This window comes from Molothrus ater, chromosome 5 (assembly GCF_012460135.2).
Source record: "Molothrus ater isolate BHLD 08-10-18 breed brown headed cowbird chromosome 5, BPBGC_Mater_1.1, whole genome shotgun sequence".
Taxonomy (NCBI): domain Eukaryota; kingdom Metazoa; phylum Chordata; class Aves; order Passeriformes; family Icteridae; genus Molothrus; species Molothrus ater.
Window position 1 is genome coordinate 14953619 of NC_050482.2, and position 23028 is coordinate 14976646.

At 36.0% G+C, this 23028-nt stretch overlaps 1 protein-coding gene across 1 annotated transcript in view; it reads right to left on the bottom strand.

Moving 5' to 3' along the window:
• Nucleotides 1-23028, bottom strand: part of LRRK2 (leucine rich repeat kinase 2) — a 64146-nt gene that overhangs the window by 18465 nt on the left and 22653 nt on the right. The window contains exons 14-34 of the mRNA XM_036400892.2: nucleotides 22365-22498; nucleotides 20714-20858; nucleotides 20300-20439; nucleotides 18857-18985; nucleotides 18603-18773; nucleotides 17091-17346; nucleotides 16668-16856; nucleotides 15156-15277; nucleotides 14339-14408; nucleotides 13661-13881; nucleotides 12879-13129; nucleotides 11600-11748; nucleotides 9734-9827; nucleotides 8506-8692; nucleotides 7936-8117; nucleotides 7161-7390; nucleotides 6022-6149; nucleotides 4748-4966; nucleotides 2327-2528; nucleotides 1617-1705; nucleotides 863-1050 (exon numbers count right to left, since the gene is read on the bottom strand). Of these exons, the coding sequence (XP_036256785.1) occupies nucleotides 863-1050; nucleotides 1617-1705; nucleotides 2327-2528; nucleotides 4748-4966; nucleotides 6022-6149; nucleotides 7161-7390; nucleotides 7936-8117; nucleotides 8506-8692; nucleotides 9734-9827; nucleotides 11600-11748; nucleotides 12879-13129; nucleotides 13661-13881; nucleotides 14339-14408; nucleotides 15156-15277; nucleotides 16668-16856; nucleotides 17091-17346; nucleotides 18603-18773; nucleotides 18857-18985; nucleotides 20300-20439; nucleotides 20714-20858; nucleotides 22365-22498 (3496 nt within the window). The remainder of the gene's footprint in view (nucleotides 1-862; nucleotides 1051-1616; nucleotides 1706-2326; nucleotides 2529-4747; nucleotides 4967-6021; nucleotides 6150-7160; nucleotides 7391-7935; nucleotides 8118-8505; nucleotides 8693-9733; nucleotides 9828-11599; nucleotides 11749-12878; nucleotides 13130-13660; nucleotides 13882-14338; nucleotides 14409-15155; nucleotides 15278-16667; nucleotides 16857-17090; nucleotides 17347-18602; nucleotides 18774-18856; nucleotides 18986-20299; nucleotides 20440-20713; nucleotides 20859-22364; nucleotides 22499-23028) is intronic.

Below are 23028 nucleotides of genomic sequence, written 5' to 3' on the forward strand. Positions count from 1 at the left end.
TATAATGTAAAATGCATGATTTATTAATGAATGCATGATCCAGATGGTAAGGGAGCTAACAGATAGTGTGTTTGTTTATTATGCTTGTTTGTGTCAAAGTGAAGTTCTGACTGTAATTTAAACCCAACAGTAGCTCACTAATGGATCATTAGATATTTAATGCAAATATGAGAAAAAGTTGAGACACACATAAAGCAGGTAAGATATTCAGATAAAATCTTCCTATGTCAAGGCTTTGAAGGACATATAAATCCGAATTAGTGCAGCCATGAAACACTCTCTCCACTAGGCAACATAAATATTACTAAACACATTAGGGAAATCTGTAACTGAGACAGAGAAACTGAGTTATTTGCTTCAGATAAAACCAAAATACCACATTCAAAGTCATAGCACTTTTTTGTCACCACATTTAGTATGTACACTTTTGAAGGAGATAGTGACTCTGAGTAACTTGTCAGTGGTTCTCACTTCATGCAAATAAGTTATGGAAATGTTTTGTTATCTTTTAAATTTCAATAAATATCTGTAATGCTGGCATAGTGCTGTGAAGCTAAATTATAACCTCCTTGCTGCAGTCTTGAAGCATGGTAACTGCAAAAAAAGTACTATACTCATAAAGTATTCTATAATTTATAGTTTCCATTTACCCAGCATGTTGATACATAAGCTTTATCTGCTACAAGATCAGTTTAACATATATCTTCTGAAAGCATTTACTAAAATGTAATATACAAAGAGTCTGTCATGCTTTCATGTACCAAATTGCTCTGATGATCAGTGAAACTAGTTAGCCTGATGGGAGGTTTCAATTTTGATCAATCTCTAAGGCTGTCATTTGTGGGTTTAGCTCCTTGCTTACCTGCTTGGGATTAGTAGTTGGTCCTCTCCTAATGGCAAAGCAATCTGAAACTTTTCCAGAAGCTTAAAGTATTGTGACATATAGATTTTAGGGAACTTGCTCTTCTTCAAAAGGAATTTTTCCACATCTGAACGCTTCACAATTCCCTTAGGGTATTTAGAAGAGCCTTCTACTTTCACCATCAGAATCTTTTAAAGAAAGTGAAACAATTTCAGGTGTAGATTCATCATTAGATAAAAGTTTCAGAGGTTAGAAAATCTGAATACATATAATAAATTTTGAGAGTGTTTCTAGATCACCATTTCATGGTGTCACTTAAGCAGTCTATCTGCTGCTCTCCCATTCCAACTTCATATGCACTCACTTGTCTCTGCCATCTCTACCTGGCATACAATTACAAATTTCCCTCATTCTTACAGCCTTTAGCCCAAAGTTCCAGCTTTCATTCCAACCTGTGGCAACATACTGCAGGATTACCTTGCATCCATGGGGTTTTTCTATTTTACATGTATTGTTGTGTCTGTTGCAGTTTAAATGATATAGGGCATTACAATGTAAGAACAGACAAGCAATAACACAGTTGTCCAGAAAGCAACAGAAACAGAAAAGAACAAAGTAAAAAATGTGGTTCTTGAGAAAATTCTAGATCATGAAACAATAAAGAAATAGTGAAGAAGGAACACTGATGAGTTACAGTAGCTTTAGACAGGGGAAATGTACCATAATTGCATACACAAAAAGTGATCAGTCTGACCTGTGCCATGATTTTACAGAGCCACTTTGGATCTACAAAATACAGATCTCGCAGCTGTAGTGCTGGGTCTTGGAAATGAAGGAGAACACCTGCACAAAGAATGCTGCAATTAGCAATGCATTGCTCAAGATCCATATTAAGCAAAGTAAGCACTCTGCTCTGGGCTGGTTTTATGATATGATTTGACATAAACAATTTGAATACTAAATACAGCTCTACTGATGTCAGTATCTCTGAATAGTAGAGTGCAAGCACAGCATGCTCAGCTTTACCTTCATTTTCAGAATTTTCATTAGATTTTTAATCTGACTTGCTTTTTTGCTAAGATCTGTGTGGTTTATTATTTAATTTTAGAAGTCAGTATTGCACTGAGATAAGCTGTTACATGTATTCCTCTAACCACAATTCTATCTGAGTGATTGGAGCAATTGCATCTTTCTTCAGCAACTGTACTGCCTAACCAGCAGTAGAATGTTTCCAAGGAGGGGTAAAAGAGAGCAAGAGATAATAACTGTTACAGTACTGATCCTTCACATCATGGCATTCCCTTCCCAATAATGTGGTTTAACAAACTGATGTTACCCAAGCTCAGACACCTCAGCTTACCATTTTGAGGCTACCTTGTGAAAGACATAAAATCATGTACAGATCTGTCAGCTGCAGATTTACAACAAAGTGTTAACAAACACATATTGAAGAGAATATTTTACCTGATTCATTCAGAAAGTGAATTGCATGAGGGAGTTCATTTTCATCCAGCTGTAACTGGCCTTCTTGTACCAGTTCCAGCAAGCGTTTCTGATCAATTACAGGAAATTCCACTGGGACGTTTTTACGTTCCAGCAAAATTCTCTTTTCCAGCTCCAGGTAGCTGTCAGGAATGAGCTGACCAACCACTGGCTGATCTCTGATCTGTAAAATTATGAATAATAATCTTAAATTTATTATTTCTTATGTGTATAATAAAGTATGTAAATAATAAATAAATTTATTATTTATTATATATATTAATTTATTCATGTGAAATGACGAAAATAAAACTAAGATATAAAGTGTATGTAGATACATAGAAGCAGAAATAGAAGCAGAAAGGACCAAGAACAATCATTTATTGACTAACATGGCTTCTGAAAGGTAGATGTAAGTAATTATTCTTTTAGAATGATAATGTCTTCCTATAAATAACTACTCAGAGAAGAAAATATTTCCATATTACTTGTACATAAAAAATAATAAATGAGGTCTCTCAGAAGACGTTATTTCAAAGAGAAACTTTTGTTCAAAGTAAAAGGAAAATATTCACTGTATGAGCAGATTGTATCATACATCTTCAGTTAATACAGAGCAATAGACAAATTAATAATAAAAACCTATACTTCTTGTAGTATGTAATATCTCTAGCCATGTCTTTAGGTAAATGGGGGGGAAGAGGGTAGTAGCTTGATTAAAAGTCTCCACTGTTGGCAGTCAGTGGACAAGAGAATAGAATGAAATAAATTTAGCCACATGAGTGACACAAATGGGTGCTCTGAGCCTCTGTTCCTGCCTGCAGACACCCTTTGGTTTTTGGTAATCACTAGTACCCAGTCAGGTTTTCCTTCCTCCATGCGTGCTGACCAATCAACTTTTCTGAGGAAATGGGAAACAACTTTCCCAATATTTACAAACTGGCCTCATAACTGTAATTTTTCTCTCACCAATGTACTGTGATGTTTTTAATGTGTCAAAAATATAATTGGTACCTTGTGCAGATGAAATTAGTCCCTTGTGTAACTTCAAAGACTCCGGAGTACTTGATGACAATGCTGAATACTTAACAAATGTGGGCTAATCTCTAAGCAGATTAGAGATTGCAGCCTTGTAACATTCCTTTCACAAATTACCTACATAATTTATGGTAATTATTTCTTTCAGGCCACCTTACATCTGTGTAGAAGTTTAACCATCAGTTTAAGTCATAGTCTCAAGAGATGTAGACATTAAAGGAACAACATTTTTCAGCAAGCAGAACTTCTCCTCTGGGGTGTTCAATAAGTATGGTGAGACACAGAGCCACATAACAACACCAGCTCAGTTCATGCCTACAGGATGTATGAGAGGAGGAATTAACCCATTTCACTTGAGAGGGCACCTCCTCGCCATTTAGGACTGGTTAGCTGTTCCTTGCACTGGAATGAAGTTAGAGACAATTTGGATATGGCTAAGCTGCTAATTCCTGAGAGAAACAAGAGAGGTGTGTACACTTTAACTCATTTGTAGCACCACTCGAGTGAGGCTAGTCATAAATACATCATTTGCTCTATAAAATCTTCCAAACAGTCATTTGGAAGAAATTTGGGTTCTGGTATGATTCATGAAGCTCTGCCATTGATTTAAGTAGCACAGGACATCACCTTTTCTCTTTAATGTGCTATGACATAAATGAAAAATGAAAAATGTGTTATTGCATAAATTAAAAAAAAAAGTATATTCTTTTTGTTACAGATAAGATCCTGTCTTTCTACAAGGTCCATGCCTGGGCAGGTCTCTTCATTCACACTCAGGGCTTCATGTTGTGGCTAAGGATAGGGCAGGGAATGAGTTGGGATGACTTTGGAGACAGAATTACAAGTGCAGATATTCCAATCTAGGAGGATCACTCAGACCACAGGATCTTCCTTTCCTGCTTTTTAATTCACTTTCCTCTTTATAGAAATAGTTTCATGCTATGTAAACTGAAAACAGTAAATGGGAAATCAGTTGGTTTTCACAAACCACAACATCCTATTTCCTGTCCCCTGAAATCTTGCAATACTTACTGTAATTACATGGTGCCGCCCAAGAAACCAAGGTTTTAATGAAATTTCTTTGTAAGACAAAGAAGGCTTGTTTTTCATTGAATACTTGATTTATGGCCCTAGTGCTTGAGAACAGAACTTTGCTGGGATTTTAAGTTAATTTTCTGGGAAGAAAATCAAATTAAAACAAACCTGGTGATTTTCATTCACTATTTTGCTGTAACACTTTATAGAAGGCAAGATGACTTTGCTATCACACGGGAATTTATTTAATTATGCAATAATGTTCAAAAATGCATTCACTTAAATAAAACAAGGATGTTTTCAACATTAAAACCAGTATACGTATCTCACCTTGAAGTGAAGACTCTCCTTTATGATGATTTTCCGAAGTCTGATGATGGAATCAGACTCTTCTGTGGCATTGACAAAGTGGTAATCCTGGATTGCTGGGAAGCCTCGCTTGTTCAGCAGCTCTCTGGTGATTTTACTCATGCAGGCCTTACGCTGCATTTCATCAGAAACATCCAGATGAGTGCCAACAAGAATCACAGGGGATGTTGATGCTCGAGCCTGATAGTGAGATCCATACTGTTGATTAACTCAATAGCAAATGCTGATTTTAGAGTTTTATATTCAGATAAAATGTGAGCGATTTAGTCAAACATTCAGAGAGCTGTCTATTGCAAAAGAGAAATATTTAAAAATCAGCTTTTTCTAAAAGGAAGGAGTGTACATCTGTATTTCATTCTTTGCAGATTAATACTGTTGGCACTAAAATAGAGGGACATTATTCATTAAGAACATCCAACAAAATGGAATAGCCAAAATAATTGGTACTTTGCTAGCTGTCATTGGAACAGGGCAGCAGGGAAACATCAGCAGGTACTGCACAGCAAAGGAGAGCACATCAGAAGTGATTATCATCAATGCTAAACTGATTGCTGTGTCCTGTATCACTGCCCAAGGTGAAAAGAGTGGAAAAGACAAGTTCATTAACAGGAACAGTAAACAAACTCTTTATGTGAGTGTATTGCCCATTCATGGCTAAGCATCCTACAAAAAGAAAAGACAAGTAATGCTCACTCACCATGGAATGGCTCCATAAATGGAGATAAACACTTAGACAAAATGATAAATACATAGGGAGGTTCTCAGATCCATTCCCTATCACAGTTCTGGAATAATTCCTATTAATAATAGGATACTAAGCATACATTTAATAGCATGGTTTCAAGCCTGTATCTAGTCAGTTTTAAATTAGTCTAATTCTGATTTCCCCAAAAGTTATACTGGTGTAAAAAAAATGCAAGTTTAACTCATTATTTCTTTAATACTATTCCTTTCTTATTATCAGTAAATTCAAAATATTGCCAGAATATGCAAACTATTCTTTTGCACATCACTTTGTACAATTTCAAGTCCAAAATGGTGCTGATCATGTCTTTTTATGTCTAGAATTACTGTCATATCCAATACATGATGTATTTCAGCTCTTGTTTAATATTACTGTTCTTTCTTACTTTTTGAACAATTTTCTTTCTTCTTCCGCTATATAAATATTTATGGTTAATTTGCTGTTCACCTACAGCTCCCTGGAAAGGAGAATTCCATTCTGTAAGTCTTACCTTGATGTTAAAAAGCCACGGTTTCATAGCATCCACCTCTGCCTGTCCTTTGCTGAGATCATAAACAGCAAGATATAAAGCCCTCTGGGTCATGAAATGAGGATGGGTACTGTAGAACTCTTCTTGTCCTAATGACCAAAATTTTCCATTGTTTAGTACTTCCTTGACTGAACATCTTCAGATCACAAAAAGGCAGAGGAACACATGTCCCCAGCCCACGAGTTCAGAAGTGAAATTAATGTTTGTAGAAATTCATATAAATTGACAGGAAACCATAAAAACTATGAATTTTAGGAAGGGACTCTGTGGTAGCTCACTGATTGAAGTGTAATGTTTAAACACATACACTGGTTTTATACCAATGTAAGATTTAACTGGATAAACACGGTTGCTGCATAGACAAAAGGTTGTGATTATTTTAAATACTGAATTTCTCTCTTATTCTTTCCTTTCCCTTTACTTTCTTCTTTTCCTTTGTCCTATACTTTCAGCAATTTCACATAATAAATTCACATAATTAAGCACTTAAAATTACAACTAAAGCTGAACATCCAGCTTGAATGGCACTGGTCTGAGCTTATGCATTGTGATAGACTGTATTTAAATGATGACAGACCTCTGTTTAAAAATAACTTTTCTACAGTCTCAATTAGCCCTGGATTTTAGAAGTGCTTCTGTACTCCCCCAAACTTAGAAAGATTTCCAGAAATACAAGGTTCAAAGACTCATCCTAAGTGCTTTGTTGTCTGTGACCTTACAAACCTGTGATATTGCAGAGCCTAGAGAGACCTGGACTACAAAATGGAGAAACAGAGTTTAATCACAGAGATTCTTCTGGTGATTACAGGCAATTTCTTACTATTCTGAAATGATTATTCTAAATATTATAGTTGAAATGAGTGGTCAAACCACATTTGGTGATAAGAAATTCCTGAGGCTTTGAGGGATTAGCTGCGAATTTACAGAATCCACTAATTCATAGTGGAATCCACTAATTTATAAGTGGTTATTGGACTTTGGGTGCACATTTGTGATTCTACTGTCCCCAGTTTGAATTACCACAGGCTGATTCTAAGAATAAGTAATGCATTAAAATGTTAGAAAAGACAATAATAAAGGAAAATCAACTCAGGAAATACCTCCAAAGTCCCACACATTTAATATAAGCTCCTTCTTCATCTTGCCCTTCCCTTGAATGATCCAGTCTTTCACATCAATGCCTACTGTAGCTTTTGGAGAGCCTAATTCTGTTTGTTTGCTTTTCATGAGCTGTTGCAGCAGGGTGGTTTTCCCACTGCCAGTGTTTCCAACAATCATCAGCTTCATTCTGTTATAAGGCACAGCCTTCTTCAGTCGCTGCTGAAGAAACCTGGTAGAAAAAGTTTGCAAAACTCACAGAAGTGTAAAACAAAGAAAAAGATGAACAGAACTCAAGGACAAAGAAAAATCTAGAACCGTGCAATTTTCTTCAAATTTTCAATATCTTGATATTTGATATTACAGTTTGATATTACTGTTCTTTTAACTGTCTACTCTAATTTCTGATTTGAAAGCTAAAGTTTAATTCAGAATATGTCTTTTTTTGCTTAGTAATTATCCCAAAACTGTGCTCTGTGCAGTGCACAGAGGAACTGGGGAACACAATAAACATATTACAAATAATTGGTAAGCATCACTTATTGCACAGTTTGTGGAAACATCAAATTCCAGAGGTAATAATAGTATGGTCTAAACCACTCTATTTTATCTGTGTGTGTTGTTATCATCATCTCCCACAGAACAGCATGCTGGATTTCATATGACAAACCAGCATGTCTTTTCAAAACAGCATGTTATCTTCTCAATAATTCTTTTTTTTACTGCAAATCCCAAGAAAGCAAACCAGGAATCTTCAAGAACAATAGGGCAACAAACCTGATAATGTCTCTGGCTTTGCATCCCACATGCTTGAAGTCTAAATTTAGATGGAGTCCTTCCAAAGGAAGATCCCAGACCTTGGACAGTCTTCCCATTTCATCGGGAAAGAATCTCAAATCAGGATTATGACTTACATCCAGAGAAGTCAAGTTCTCTAGGAAGCCAATCTGAGAAGGAATCTAAATAAAAGAACATTTAATGGGCAATTAAATGCTAAAAAAAGGAGGAACATGAATACATTAATTATTTAACAGAACTAGGTATTATTTTTACTGCTGCAGTTCATTTTTTTTGTAATAAACAGACCTAAATATCCCACAGTAAGAGAGAAAAGACCTTATAAGTAATTCAGTATACAAACTGAGTATATGACACATTACAGGCAGAAAAGCTGAATAGCATATAGCAATTTTCCTTCACAGGGGAAGGAAATATTTGCACTTACATAACATTTCACTAACACAATGCAATTGTATGAGAGGTGACACAAAAATCAAATGAACATTGAAAACCTGCATTCAAATGAAAAGCAATTAAATTTTCTCTAGGTAGAATCTTACACTTTACCTCCTTTAACTTGTTGTGGGAGAGGTGTAGCTTTTCTAGCCTAGACCATGCACATGCCTTTTCACTCAAGTCCAAGACATCTATTTGATTATGATTAAATAACAGCTCCCTCAAATTTAGTGATTTCCAGTGCATCGGTCCAGGCAGGCTTGTGATCTTGTTTTGGCTTAAATCTACTGATCTCAAACTAAAAATATGAAAATAAAAAAGAGAGAAGTTAGCAAATGAAAAAATAAAACCCAGATTAGCTGAAACCAAAGCTGTATTAATTTTTAATAAACAAGTGGATTACCTATCAGAAGAGATGGTTTTCTGACTGAAATCCAAATACAAGTAGATATAACTGTATGCAAATATATGTATGTGCAGAAATTACACAGTTCACCTAGACCTATTGGACAAGTCTATGTTACAATGAAACATGAAGCACACAAAATTGCAAGCAACACCTTCCTGATTTGTTTGAGCTGTGAGATGTAGAACCTGAAAACTGCATTTTTTCAACACATCCATTAAATCGGCAGTTGTGAATGTTAGCATGCTGAAATTGTGCAATATCATGTTCATCTCAGTAATATAAATTTCCAAATCTGTGGATCTGCTCTCTCTCTGGTGCCATCAGCACTCACACCTCCCCACACCTATTGGATCACCCCTTCCAGGCACCCCCTCCACAATCTCATTCTAGTGATCTGTTAAGGTCAGCAACTTTTATAAAAAAAGCAAAAGTCCAATTTTCACATAAGCAATGCTTTGAATGTATACCAAAATAAATGTCACATGCTTCTTTACCACAACTCCTTCTGGAGGAAGTGTTTTTCTTTGAGAATAAGTATCTCGTGTTATTTAGGAAGTGAAAAACTAATCTCAGTAGTCTTGTGCAAAAGTCTGCAGAGCTAAAAAAATTGCTGATATATTTTTATTGTTGGTTCCAAGGAAATATGAGAATTCTAGTATTCTCAGTTAAAGAATTGACAGCTTCAGCTGTCAAGGAATATATTTTCAACAACAGCAATTTGAATCTGAGGAACAGAATTTTTCAGAATCATGAAGAAAATGTGACTAATTTGTCTTCAGTTTAAAAGCTACCAAGTTCTGGATTTAACCAGTGAGGATTCCCTGAAAATCAGTAAACCATGCAGAATTTTCTGCAGAACAACAATTCTGTCATAAGATTTTCTTTATCAAGAACTTGACATTAACATTAATGAATAAAAGAGTAACTTACTGTGGTAGGAGAAGAATTGCTTCTGGAACATTAGTAAAACAATTCTGGGATAATTTTAAACTTGTTATGCTAGATGACAAGTCAGGTATCTTTTCTAGAGCAGAAAAAGAGGTTAATCCTATGATTTTAAGAACAGTTTAAATTATTTTACAGACTGGAGTTTAGACAGACTAGAAGGTCAGTCTATCATTTTCATACAAAGGTATCACCTACCAAAGGCAGAGTTCAAATCCTTTTTCTTAAAGCTTATTAAAAACTAAAGTCCCAAAATTAATTAATATATCATCTTTTAACAAATTATACATTGTTATCCTTCATCTCCTGGTGGCATTAAACACCAAAATAATCTTACTTACCCTTTACTGTACTGCAAGTATACAAAAGATTCCCATGTGACCTAGGATTTGTTGGGTCTTTTTCACTGATTCATTCTTATAAAAATGAGTCTAATTGTTCAGCTGTGTTTAATGCAATTCAAAGATTCACCTTCTGAAATAATGTGACAGTAATTTCTAAATGGAAGATTTTATGTCTTGAAAGAATAAATTCTAACAGTAATTTATGAACTCTCACGGTATCATTGAAAATCCAATTTGTATAATTTTTATTTTTTTATTTTACAAAAAAATATGCTATTTTTTTATTTTACAATAAATATGCTAAGCCACTGACCCACACTCTGGATGGACTAAAGTCAAGTTTGAGTTAAGGAAAGTTCAGTTCCTTAACACTGGTCTCTAGTGAAGGGGATCTGCCCTGTGCCACCTGAGCTGTGTGCACACGGTTTGAAGATAAAACACAGGAGCTATGGAAGATCTGCTTTTTCTGGACCAGAAGCTGAAAGCCCAGGGGGATGATTCAGGGTGTTCCAAATGACACCTGCATGCAGGGAACTGAACCAAATCTTCTCTCTTGTTCTGAAGATAATGCTGGATATAGCATTATCTATGGTAAATAGATAATGGGTAATAATCACAGCATCATTGAGGTTGGAAAAGACCTCTAACACTATTGTGCTCAGCCATTAACCCTACACTGCCAAGTCCACCACTAAAGACCTAAAGGCCACATTCACATGTCTTTTGAATACCTCCAGAGATGGTGACTCAACCACTTCTCTGTGCAGCCTATTGCAGTGCTTCTTTCAGTGAAGAAATTTTCCCTAATGCCCAATCTAACCTCCCCAGGCACAACTTGAGGCCATTTTCTCCTGTCCTATTGCCTGTTCCTTGGGAGAAGACACCAACCCCACTGGCTGCAGCCTCCTTTTCAGGCAGTTGTAGAGAGTGCCAAGGTTGCCCCCAAGGCTCCCCATCAGACTTGTGCTCTAGACCCTTCACCAGCTCCTCTGTCCTCTGGATTCACTCCAGCACCTCAATGTCTTTCTTGAAGTGAGAGGCCCAAAACTGAACAGAGGATTGAGGTGTGACTTCACCAGTGCTGAGCACTGGGGGACAATCCCTGCCCTGCTCCTGCTGGCCACACTGTTGCTGGCACAAGCCAGGATGCATCTATGTATTACAGTACAGTATTAAACCTGAATTAGTACTAGATTTGCATGCTAAATCTTAATGATTTTATCTTCTTTGAACCTTCCTCAGCAGTGTGTACGATCTCAAGTGCACTCAGGCATTTTTACAGCATCCACTCCAAATGCAGGAACAAGAGGAGTTGGGTGAGTCAGATCAAATGACTGGAAGCATGCTCTATGCTTAGTGATCAAAAGCTGATGCTTAGGAAACTGCATAAACAAGGACTAGTATTACTCTTTTCTGTTCTCCCAAGACTCCAAATGTAGGTGGGCAGAGGAATTTTGTGACTTGGAATAATTTCTAGAAGGTGAATCCTATTTTAACAGATACTCACCAAGAACATTCATCCTGGCATTGAACTGCTCCAGTTTTGTACAGCCCATGAAGACATTGTCAGCAAGGGATGAAATATTGTTCTTACTAATGTTTAAAATTTTCAGGTCTTTCAAGCATAGGGGCGAACATAAGCCTGAAATCTTGTTTCTATGATAATAACAAGCAAAAAGACAATCCATGTTTTATTTAGAAACTATTAGGTAAAAGGTGAAAGTAGTGTTGATCTGACAAAGTCATCCTTACACCAGTAAAGCAAAAATAAAACTTTATCTACAAAAAAATGGACTAGTCAGCAAAACCACTAGTACATGTGGCAACATGGAATAAATGACTGATATTAAAATCAGCTTAATTAATTTGGAGAGCAAGGGTCAAAATGTATTGCAAGTTTTAATTTTCGGATTACATACCGGAGCTCAATCCCATGCAAAGAGGATTGCTGCATTTGTGAGAGGTTCTGTGTACTAAAAGTATGTGTTTGCAATATTACAGAATTACTAACAACCTACAAATTTTTTTTAAAAATAATTCCTGTATGGAATGCAATTCAGGATGAGTATATGATTTTACACAACGTATTCTGGGGAGAAGAACACTAATAAGAGGAGGAGAAAGATCCCAAAAACACAGAGATAAAAGATCCATCCACTGTTATGCCAGGGTAGTATTACTAACAAAGTTCACCATCTCATTTAGCATGAACTGTAGGAAATGAATGAAACAGTCTCTGCAGTTTACAGAGCTATCACCAATCTCATTGTTAAGAATATCACATGGGTATGAATTACCTCACTAAGAAATATGATAATAAGTGCTGGCAAACAAAAAGCTACATGTTTTAACCTCTTTCTGTGGCTTAAAACATATCCATACCAATACCTATAATTACATTACTACTACTTCCAGAAAAGCTTTATGCATATGAAATACAGTGGAAACTACTGTGTATACAGAAAACCTAGCTGAATATGTCAGACTACACAGCCCTGTGGATTAATAGTACAACAGCAGAAAGAAAGTGAACTAAAACTTATTTAGTATGTTAATGAACAGCAATGCTATCAGAGTCTATCAAGGTCCAAAGTCATTCTCATATCTTGTATGTTGTAATCCAGCTACAAAAATGTAGCAATTTACACATTTGGAAGACAATGTGAGTATTTTATCAGTGACTAAACAATCCTTTACATGTTGTAAAGAGTCATAATTTTGCATGGCAAATCTATTATTTCCTATTATGTTTGTTATGCTACAGTCCATTTACTCATGCTACTCACCCTTCCAGCGAGAGCTGCTCCAGATTTTCAGCAACACTTGTAAGACATTCAGGAGTGCACATCAGCTGATTGTATGAAAGGTTGAGTTGCTTTAGAGTTGGACATCTGAGGCTGGGATCCAAAGCAAAGGAAGGGCCGATGTCATTTCGTGAGATGTCGAGGTTTGTGATGCAGTTCATCCTCAGTAAGTACGGCGGGAAAGCGGTAAATCGGTTACTGTGCAAATCCAGGTAAGTCAGGCATTTCAAGTTCTGAAAGAAAAGGATAATTTGTTTGTAAAAAGCTAAAAGAAAAGATTAATTTATATGCTTGCAACTGAGTTATATTTTTATACAAATTATTAATTTATTTATATTTATCTCACTATAGAAAAGTAGCAGAAAACAGCAATCATACCAATGTAACCTATAATATTTCTACAAAAAAATAAAGTATAGGGCATTATTCAAAAACAATTAGCTCCATTTAATAAAATTTAAGATATTAATTGCCTGCAGTTCCATTGCCATTATTATGCTACTTAATATCACACATCTTAAACCAGTTCTCTGCAGTAAATTACTTAAAACAATCCCATGAAAATACTTTTCTATTTCTAATGAACATGAATCCACTGAATGAAAGTTGAGTAAATGTATGAGGCATGCCAAAATATACACCCATATTCTTGAGTAATATTGCTATGGATACATTATTACAATATATATGGATTACATTATTAGAAATCAACACTTTATTTTAACTAATTTCAACTTGTGTTACATAAAATTATGCAGAATTACTTCACACAGTTGTTCTGGAATGTTTGTAAGAGCATTTTGGTGGAGCTCCAGTTTCTCAAGGTGTTCCAGATGACTAGTTAAGCAGCTGTTCTGGCTGATGGCATCGATGTTCTCCAGCTCATTTGATGAAAGATCTAGTGATTTAATATATTCTTTCTCTGAGATCAATGAAGAAAGACTGTCTGATGATCTCATATGTGATGACAATTTTGAGATGCTTTCTAGTAAAACAAAAATGTGAAAATACCATCATTTAATTTATCACTATCACTTAGGTAAAATTACAATCATTTAGCTTGGGATCTAAAGATGCAGAAGAGAGTGAATGTTTGGATATTGGTTAAGATCCAAATCCATGAAGAACTCTATTAAGACACAGAAATTTATAAGACAGTAGGGAAAGGGAAGAGGGGATGTTTATGCACTGCACAACAGAAGGAATTTTTGAAAGCTAATAAGGGCACTCATGAAACTTCATTGCCTACATAAATTACTTGTGGAGTCCAAGAAATAAAAATCTCTATATATGCATTATTTGTACTTTACTGTAGTATTTCCAAAATGTATCCTCCTCTTAAACAAATACATAAATGTGTCTCAAATCTTTGCATGCTACGCTTATGAAAGCATTAAGGCTGCAAAATCTGTTATATACCTTGAATTGTACAGTTTACTTACTGGGGGATTCATCTGAGAGCAAGAATTTTCGTCTTTGTTTCATTAATGGTTCATAATCTGAGCCAGGACCCTGCAAAATCCAAGAGAAAAAGTATTTAGGAACACATGCATGTTCTGAAATCATCCAAATTCAGTAAAACTCTTCTTATTGTGATTTCTTTTTATCAGAGCTTATAGGAAGAACACAAAAAACTACACTTGAACTCAAAACAACAATAGGTCACATCTTTATAAAACATATTGATCCATGAAATATGAAAGAATGGTAGATTTAAAGTGCAATGGAAGTAGTGCATTTCTGGCAACCCAGAATGACTTTCACCAGGGTGCAGTAATAGAATGGAGCAGAGTATTACAAAACATAACCCTCTCTAGGAAAGCCAGTCTCTCCAGTTTACCTTTACAGTTAATGGAAAGAGACAAGCTCCTTCCAAAGGAACCTGACTTCTATTCCACCAATTTGTCCTCTTACGTCTCCTTAGGGAATCAGTCTCTCTCCATGGATCATTACTGAAGATCAGCTTCACTAAGGGGAAGTTATTTATTGTGACTGGGCTCATGATCCCTGTATTTCCATTTAAAGACCAGACTGGAAATTCGAACATTTCAAAAGGGTGCCTACTCTTTAGTGATCATAATTTTTTTCTGACAAACTCATCCACACAGTGCACCACAGCAGAAGGAAACACTGAATGGCAACAATGAGACAAAGCCCATATTGGTTACATGACCTTTCCTATCACTTGATTATTAACTATTTTGGAGTAGGCTATGTAGATGGACTTAAAAACCTGGAATGAGCATGGATCTGACTTACCACAGAGTAGGAATGTCGCAGCAAAGTAGGAGAACCTCTCTGACATGCCATTTCCCTACAATATAAATCAGCAACTGCAATGGAATTGGACTTCTTTTTTGTAAAAAGTGAGCCTTCATTTCCTTGAACACAGGAAGAGAAATAGGTGAGAAAATGTGTTTAAAGATGAGGCTCATAATTCAACTGTACTATAGATGCTGATGTACAAAGAAGAGATGCATTTCAAAAGCATTTCAATACTGGCAGGATCTCACTGGTCAATTCTGTGTGCAATAGGCCAAGAATGTTGTCAGTGTGTTTTAGAGCAGAGGGGCCAAACTCACTTGACATTCTTCAAGTAGGACCTGGAGGTGATTGCAGGACCTGCACTGACGATTTATGATACAAAATTTCCAGTGGCTTGGGATTATTATGCATGTTTCATAGCACATGTTTCTGCTACTTCAGTGTAAATAATTTTTTAAAATAGAAAAGAGTTGTATTTAAATAAATAAATTGGCACTCCCACATTTATTGAGAATGAAACATCAAATGTCACTCTGGATTTAGTGATTTAGGAGACATATGTCATTATCTGGAGACATTTGATGTCCCTCTTCTCAAAGCTACTTTTAAAACCCCCAAAATCACTCTTGCATTTTTTTAGGATAACAACTTTTCTACATGGGGCAACAAACAGACCTACAGAAATTAAAAGTGGTGCTGAATGATATACGGAAAAAACCAAAGCAGAATAAAAAAGTTCCTTAGGATTCTCTGATTCCAAAATTCAAATTCTTCATCTGTGTTTATTTTAAGTAACCAGCTGCTCTAAAACAAGAGCAACATTTGAACAACAAAAAAGATACTTTAATTATTAAGTTGCTGGTATTACAGACACAAATGCTGTCTTTCTGTAAGTTAAAGGCATTCAAATGTCCTGGTTACAAAGAATGGTGTTGGCCTGAACATAAACCTGTCATTTACACTTTCAGATCAATTAGTTATCTTTGGGATAGGGCTTGTTTCACCTACTTTATTTGTTAATAACATAGTCCTCTATAGCAGATCTGGTTGTATGAACTTTATTTACAGATCACCCAGGGAACAGATGAGTTTCTAGATCACAATACACCTGACTTCATGATGAGACAAATTGGGCTCTTGAAGCTCTTGCTTTTTGTCATAGGCTATAAAGGCAGCTCAGAAAAAGACAGAAAAAGTCAAATCGAAATTCAGTCGCAAGAATCTTACTCTTTCTCTCTAAAAAACACTGAACACATGACAAACTAATTCTAAATGTATAACTGGGTAAAATTCTTCAAGGTCTTAGTTTTGTAGATGACGCACATACTCACCACAAACTATTTTCCAATGTTACCCCAAATAAAATTTTAGATAGAAGTTTTTTCTTCATGGGAGGTGTTAAATCTCAAATACAAATAAACAACTTTATTTCATTTATGGCTACAGTCTACCCTAGTACGTTAGACTGGGATTATTAAAAGCAAAAAAGAAAAGAAAAACAATTACCTTCACTATCAATATCATCACTCAAAGGAAAAATACTGTCCACTAATGGGTCAGGTATGAAATTCCAGTCATAGTTTCTGTCCACTCCATCTTCAGACAAGTTTGGATCAGAGGAGGCTCTTGATCTATCCTCTGAAATGTTCTTCATCTGGAATTTGAGCACCATCCTTGCCAGTGCAGAACCCGCATCTATATGTACAAGAAATGGAAAAGAAAATAATCTCCAAGAAATCTAAGTAGCTTCAAAAAATAACAGAAATAACTTGATTTATTTTCAAGTTTTGCCAAACTTTCTATAGCAAGCTGAATGCTCTGAAGAGATTTTCAGCTGAAAGTCTTCACCTAAAACACATTCATAGTATCATCAGAAGACATTGACACATTTTGTACACATTTTGTACAGCAATTTCTATATATACTCACTCTGTTTTCTGGTTTGAGTCAGTTTATCTGGGAACAAAGGAATGAGCCAGGAAGGCTCTAATCTGCCAAAACCAAATCCTCCAAGACAAATACTGCTGTTGGTGACATCAAGGCTAAGCTTCTTTAAGAGCAAGCTGATGATTTGGCTGTCTCCTCTCTTTATACTGATGGTCAAAGCACTCCGAACATCCTGCTCTCGAGCACCACTGGCTAATAACAATTCCACCAATTTAGGATTACTTCCTTTCTCACAAACCTAACAGAGAAAAGCAATTAAAAACAGTAACAACTAAGAATATGAAGCATTCAAGTAACAGCTCAGACTGCATTAAGATGCTTGTCTCAAATTCAGAGTGACTTTATTTTAAGGATTGTGTCTCTTTCTCAATTAAGCAATTCCTTATTCCTTGGAACATATGCCTGCCTAAGGTCACTGAGTACCAATTCTAACTTTCATCAAGGCTTTGCCCAAATGTACCAAATGCTTAAGATCTGCAATTGTAATTTTTGTCATGAGTGCACACAATTTTCAGGCAGAAATGAATGGTAATTTATCTACTTTGGTTATTGCATGTGGCCTACGGCAACTCCACTTATTTATCTGTTTAGTGGAAAATAGACACTTAGGGGTTATCATCTGGATATTTAATGAACAGGCAACAATAGTCAGTCTCATCAAGCCTTGCCTAATGATAGTTAGCTCAGCTCTGCTGGCTTTAGCTACTTGAAAGGAGGGTGCAGCCAGGTAGAGATCAGCCACTTCCCCCAGGCAGCCAGTGCCAGGACAAGAGGACATGGCCTCAAGCTGCTCCAGGGCTGCTCAAGCTGGACATCAGAAAAAATATCTTCACTGACAGGGTAGTTAAGCATTGAAACCCTAAGTGGTGGAGTCACCATCCCTGAAAGTGTCTAAGAAACAAGTGGATGTGGCATTTAGTGCTCTGGCTTAGTTGACAAGGTGGTTTCAGCCAAAATTTGGACTTCACTATCATGAAAATCTTTTGCAACCTTTATGTTTCTATGGTTCAGTCAGCTTCTCCCAATCTCCAAGTCTGCATTGCTACACAGACCAGTGTTGATTGTGAATATTAAAAACATTTTCTAGAAATACTTTCAGTTACTTTAATAAGTCCACTGTGGTTTCCTACATTGATTTGACTACATCACACTCTATGAATGGATGGCCAGTTCCAAAACCAGCTGTGCTTCATCACCCACAAAGTTCTACCAGCAGAAGTGAACACTTCCTAATTCCCTTCAGACAGTATTGGTGGGGTTCTCTCAGACTACTTAAAACTGACACCGAACCAAAATAAAGAAGTGCTTATGCAAATCACTTAAAAAAATTAAATTTAAAGGTGGTCACAGTTAGCAAGAAGCACTTGTAGACATGTGGGAGCAGTGTCTCTGTTCTCTGTGTTCAGCCAAATAAATATTTACATGACAACAGAAAGGAACCCAAAAGCACGAACTTGTAAGCAATAAAATTGTATATATATTTCCATGTATTACCTGATAGATCAAAGAGTTTGTCTTTGTCTTCTTATTAACATCAGCTCCCAGTAAAAGTAAACATTCAGCCATAATACTATTGTACTCCATACATGCTTTTTCCAGCATTGTATTTTTTAACTCATCATTTTCAGCTATTTTAGCAAAACATCTACAACACAGGCTTTGAAACTGAATGAAAGACAAAAAATAAAAGTTAGGACAAAAAAGCACCAACATTTTTCAGCTGTGGAACTGTCAAAGAAAAAAGATACCTGTTGATCTCGCTGATCAGTGAAACACATAGACATCTGGTAGAAAATGACTGTGTCAAATGATTCATTTATCAGCAGCTTTGCAAAACAAGGTGACAAACCAAGAATTGCCAAGATTGCGTGAAATCCCTAAGAATACAATGAGAACATTGAAAGAAGTATAGTGTTAAAAAGTGTCACTTTAAAACAGGTCATGCAATAAAATGAAATTTCAACCAAAAAATTCATGCTTTAATAGTTAACAAATAGGAAAAGTTTGGGAGAGAAGGCAGAAATAGCAGGTGTCTCTGTTTATATAGGTGTAGTTACATGCTTGTTTAGCTGACTCACTTAAACAGATATTAACTGACACTTCGAAAAGTCAAATATGCAACATTATATCTGGGAACATCCTGCCTGGCAGTGACAAATGTACTTGTGATTTCCTGAAAATGTAAAGAGGAAACAATCTCCTTCTAACGATATGCAATGAAGATACATCCCCTGTTCCACTGTGCTGCTCTGTAATCCCTGAATTTTAAAAGAACTATTAGACTAAATGAAAAAAATTAACAGGTGCATCTAATAACTAAGAAGAAATACAAAATTATCCCATGATTCTGCAAGTAAAGTTCACCCAGAAGGATGAACTGGGTAAATTATGGACTCTGTCCAAACTCAATTGAAACTAAATCACTTAAAGTAACTTCCTTATTACAGCATATTGTTTTTATTTCTCTCTATTTTGGTTGCTAAATGTAGAAAGGCTGGGCAAAAAACAGAAGCAAAAAAGGGAGGCTGTATTTGCAATATTTTCATATTTATATGAAAGAGAAATATAGAAACTCTCACAGAAAGCTGATGTCACATGCACATTCTATCCCACTAGAAAAATGAAACTGGTAACAAAAAGGGAAAACTTCTGAAGCAGAGGAAACAGAATTTTACACAAGGATTAAATGTGTGTTTAAAGACAAAGAACTCTCCTTCCATATACAGATGTGGCTCCAAAGTCTGATAGTATTCCAGTAATATATTTTCTTAAATACAGCATTCCTACACTAAGTTTATTCCTGGTGACAAGGCTGGGAGCTAAGTTATCTTCTATGACTTCTCGAAGAAGGGCAATCAGTACTCTAATGATGGTTACTTCATGAAATGGTTACAGATTGACAGAATGAGGGATCATGACTGAGAAATTTGCCCTAGCTTGCAGATCTCAGAAGTTTTAGATAAACACTTAACCTATGCTTACACATTCTAGATTGAATAAACGCCTCCAAGAAAACCATCTCTACAACAAACATCTCAGTTTAATTACAAAGGTTTATACTAATCTAGTAATTTCAATAAAATCAAAATCAAGTAAATAAATAAGGAATATACTTAAATATAACTATATTAAAATAATTTTCTATGGTTTTGAGTTTTGTTTCCATCTTCACAGACAGAAATGACACATACATGCATCTGGATTTCAGTGACTTCTTTAAATCGTCGCAGGGTAGAAACCAGAACTGCTGACAGGACGTGCATGGTTGCAATACACAAACTCTTCCTTGTAATCAAAGAGCGTAGAAGACTCAAACCCAAACACTGTATGTCTAGAAGAAAAAGAAATATTATTCAGACACTGATAATTCAGACATTCTGATGGAATAAACCCATGACTGAAGTAGTCTTTCAGTAACATTCCAGAAAGTTACTTGCACAAGCTGTTATAGGGCCAGGCATAACTACAGTGTGGGTGAATCTGAGGACTGTGCAACACTGCAGCCTCCTCTTGCCTAAATCACATCCAGCACTAAAGAGAGCAACAGATCTGGTACAAACCTCCTACCATGCCACTCTCATTCTGTGACAAAACACTTTCCCTACCTTGTTCATCTGGATACATCTGTAGGGTGTGAAGCACAGTGTCAGTAGCTCCTTGCTGGGTTAAAATTTCCAGCGCACCAGTGCACTCAGCTACAGAACCAAGCAGTTTTAATCCACACTTCTGAATGCTAGGATTTCCAATAAACTAATGGAGAAAGGAAGATAAAATCAGATCAAGATTGTTCTGCTTGCAATGGCAACAGAGGAGTAGCTTGTTCTTAAGGGCACTCTGTAATAACAAGTGAATGCTGTTCTTAAGTGAAGTTACAGCTGATGTGACAGTAAATAACAACAATCACAATTCGAAAAAGATTTTCCTATCAACCACCAGTTTCAGCTGCTCATAACATCCCTAGATTTTAATCTTTGATTCTGAAAATATTCTCTAGCTACTTTTCTGATGAAAAATCGGATTTTTCCTCCTCAAATTCTCATTGATAAGTTTACACCATTTTTCTAGGGCAAGCAGAGGGACAAAATATACTTCCTTTGTGGTTAAAAAGGAAATAATACAGGGTTTGTTTTTTGGGTTTTTTTTTTTTTGATAACTGGAAAAAGTGATAACCATGCTGGCAACTGAAAAATATTAAAAGAAAAAGATATGAAGCAACATACCTATTACCATCCCCCACCTTTAGATGGAGGAAACCTAGATGAGGGCCTAGATCTCTGTCACAGCCATCACAAATCTGCAAAATTACTTCAATGGAGTCATGTCCATCTCTTCCTCCTTATTCTCTCACTAGTTTTTAATTAAATGTGTCAATTTCTAGCCCTTCTGCCTGATATTGTAATACCCCAAACCACAAACCAGCTGCATTGGAAAATGCAATCAGGATGATCACAAAATATTGAAGACCTTCTGGAGCAAAAATTTTTTTACCTCCTTTGTTAACTTCTCTATCTGATACCTTCAGGTCAAGATGTCCTTTAGACACTCTAGAACTATTTCACTGATACATTACTTGCTCTGACTTCTATAGTAAGAGACATAAATTTCCTTGACTGAATCTGTTTGGCAACCTTAAAATTCCTGAGAGGGACTTCTAAAAAACTAGGAATTGCTACATTTTGATTGTGATCATGTGAACCTTGAAAATCTTGTAGAGATTGGATTCTTCTGAAGGCCATGAAGATTTCCAATCACTAGGATTTGAGGCTAATTTGCTGTGCAAAGTTCCCAGAGTTTCCTTTGCATAGACTGAGCCTGTTTCAGCCTTTCATTTTTCAGCTTCTCCTTCAGGGTACTGTTATCATTCTATTTTACAGGGGCTGGAAAAAGTTGAACAGTGAAAATAATGCAAACAACTGAGCTGTCCACTCAGTTTTACGTGTAGCTGAGGTATAGGCATGAGGACATTTTTCATATATACACTAATCTGCTTTAAGAAAATAGAAATACCAAATAAATTGTATCCTTGAAAAAAACCCAAGCTTTTTTTTTTTTAAATAAATATCCTTTGGGATTACTGCATAAAGAATCTAATACACTCCAGAAAATAAAGTAAGAAGAAACTCTAAAAGATTCATGAAACTTGGGTGTTAAGATTATTGCTACAAAATCAGAATGCAGAACTAAAACTTACAAATGATTCACTGCTTCAAGTGTAAAATAATGTCAAAATCCATTAGAATAAAGCTTTAACTGTACCCTGTTTAAAGCATTAAGCACCAATGAGTGAGTTCCCTCCAACAGACACTGGCTTTTAATGACTTTTCCTGTAAGTGCAAAAGCAGCATCTCCCACATCTCTGGAAGAGCCATTCTGGTGTTCATTCTTTGTACCTGCAACAATGGAAAACAAACTTCCTCAGAACAGCAGATTTCATATTCTCCCCACTGTTAACCCAATGATACAATCTAACAATCAAATGAACACTGAGGTGACTCAGAGAGCATATTTCAGATCTCATGGTACTTTCAGAACACCGTATTGCAGAGACTGGAATCCTTCCAGATTTACATTGTAATATGAGTACATCGTGCTTAAAAGGAAAATTTCACCACATATTTGCTCACTGCTTACTATGAAAATACAAAACCATGCCAAAGAATCTGTTCTAAGGTACATTGCAATCTATTACTTTTTGAGCTATGGAGTTCCCTGATACCTACTTCAGAATGTCTCTTCCATCTGGTAAGGAGACACTATAGAGAAGCTATTTGTTCTTGCTCACTTGGCAGCACACCGTAGGACAAATTTTACACACAGATGACATTAAGTGGAATGTGAGCATATACAAAAAAAAAAACAGAGAAAACCAGTCTTTCAAATTAACCACTGTAGCTTTTGGCACTTGCAGTCAAGTGACACT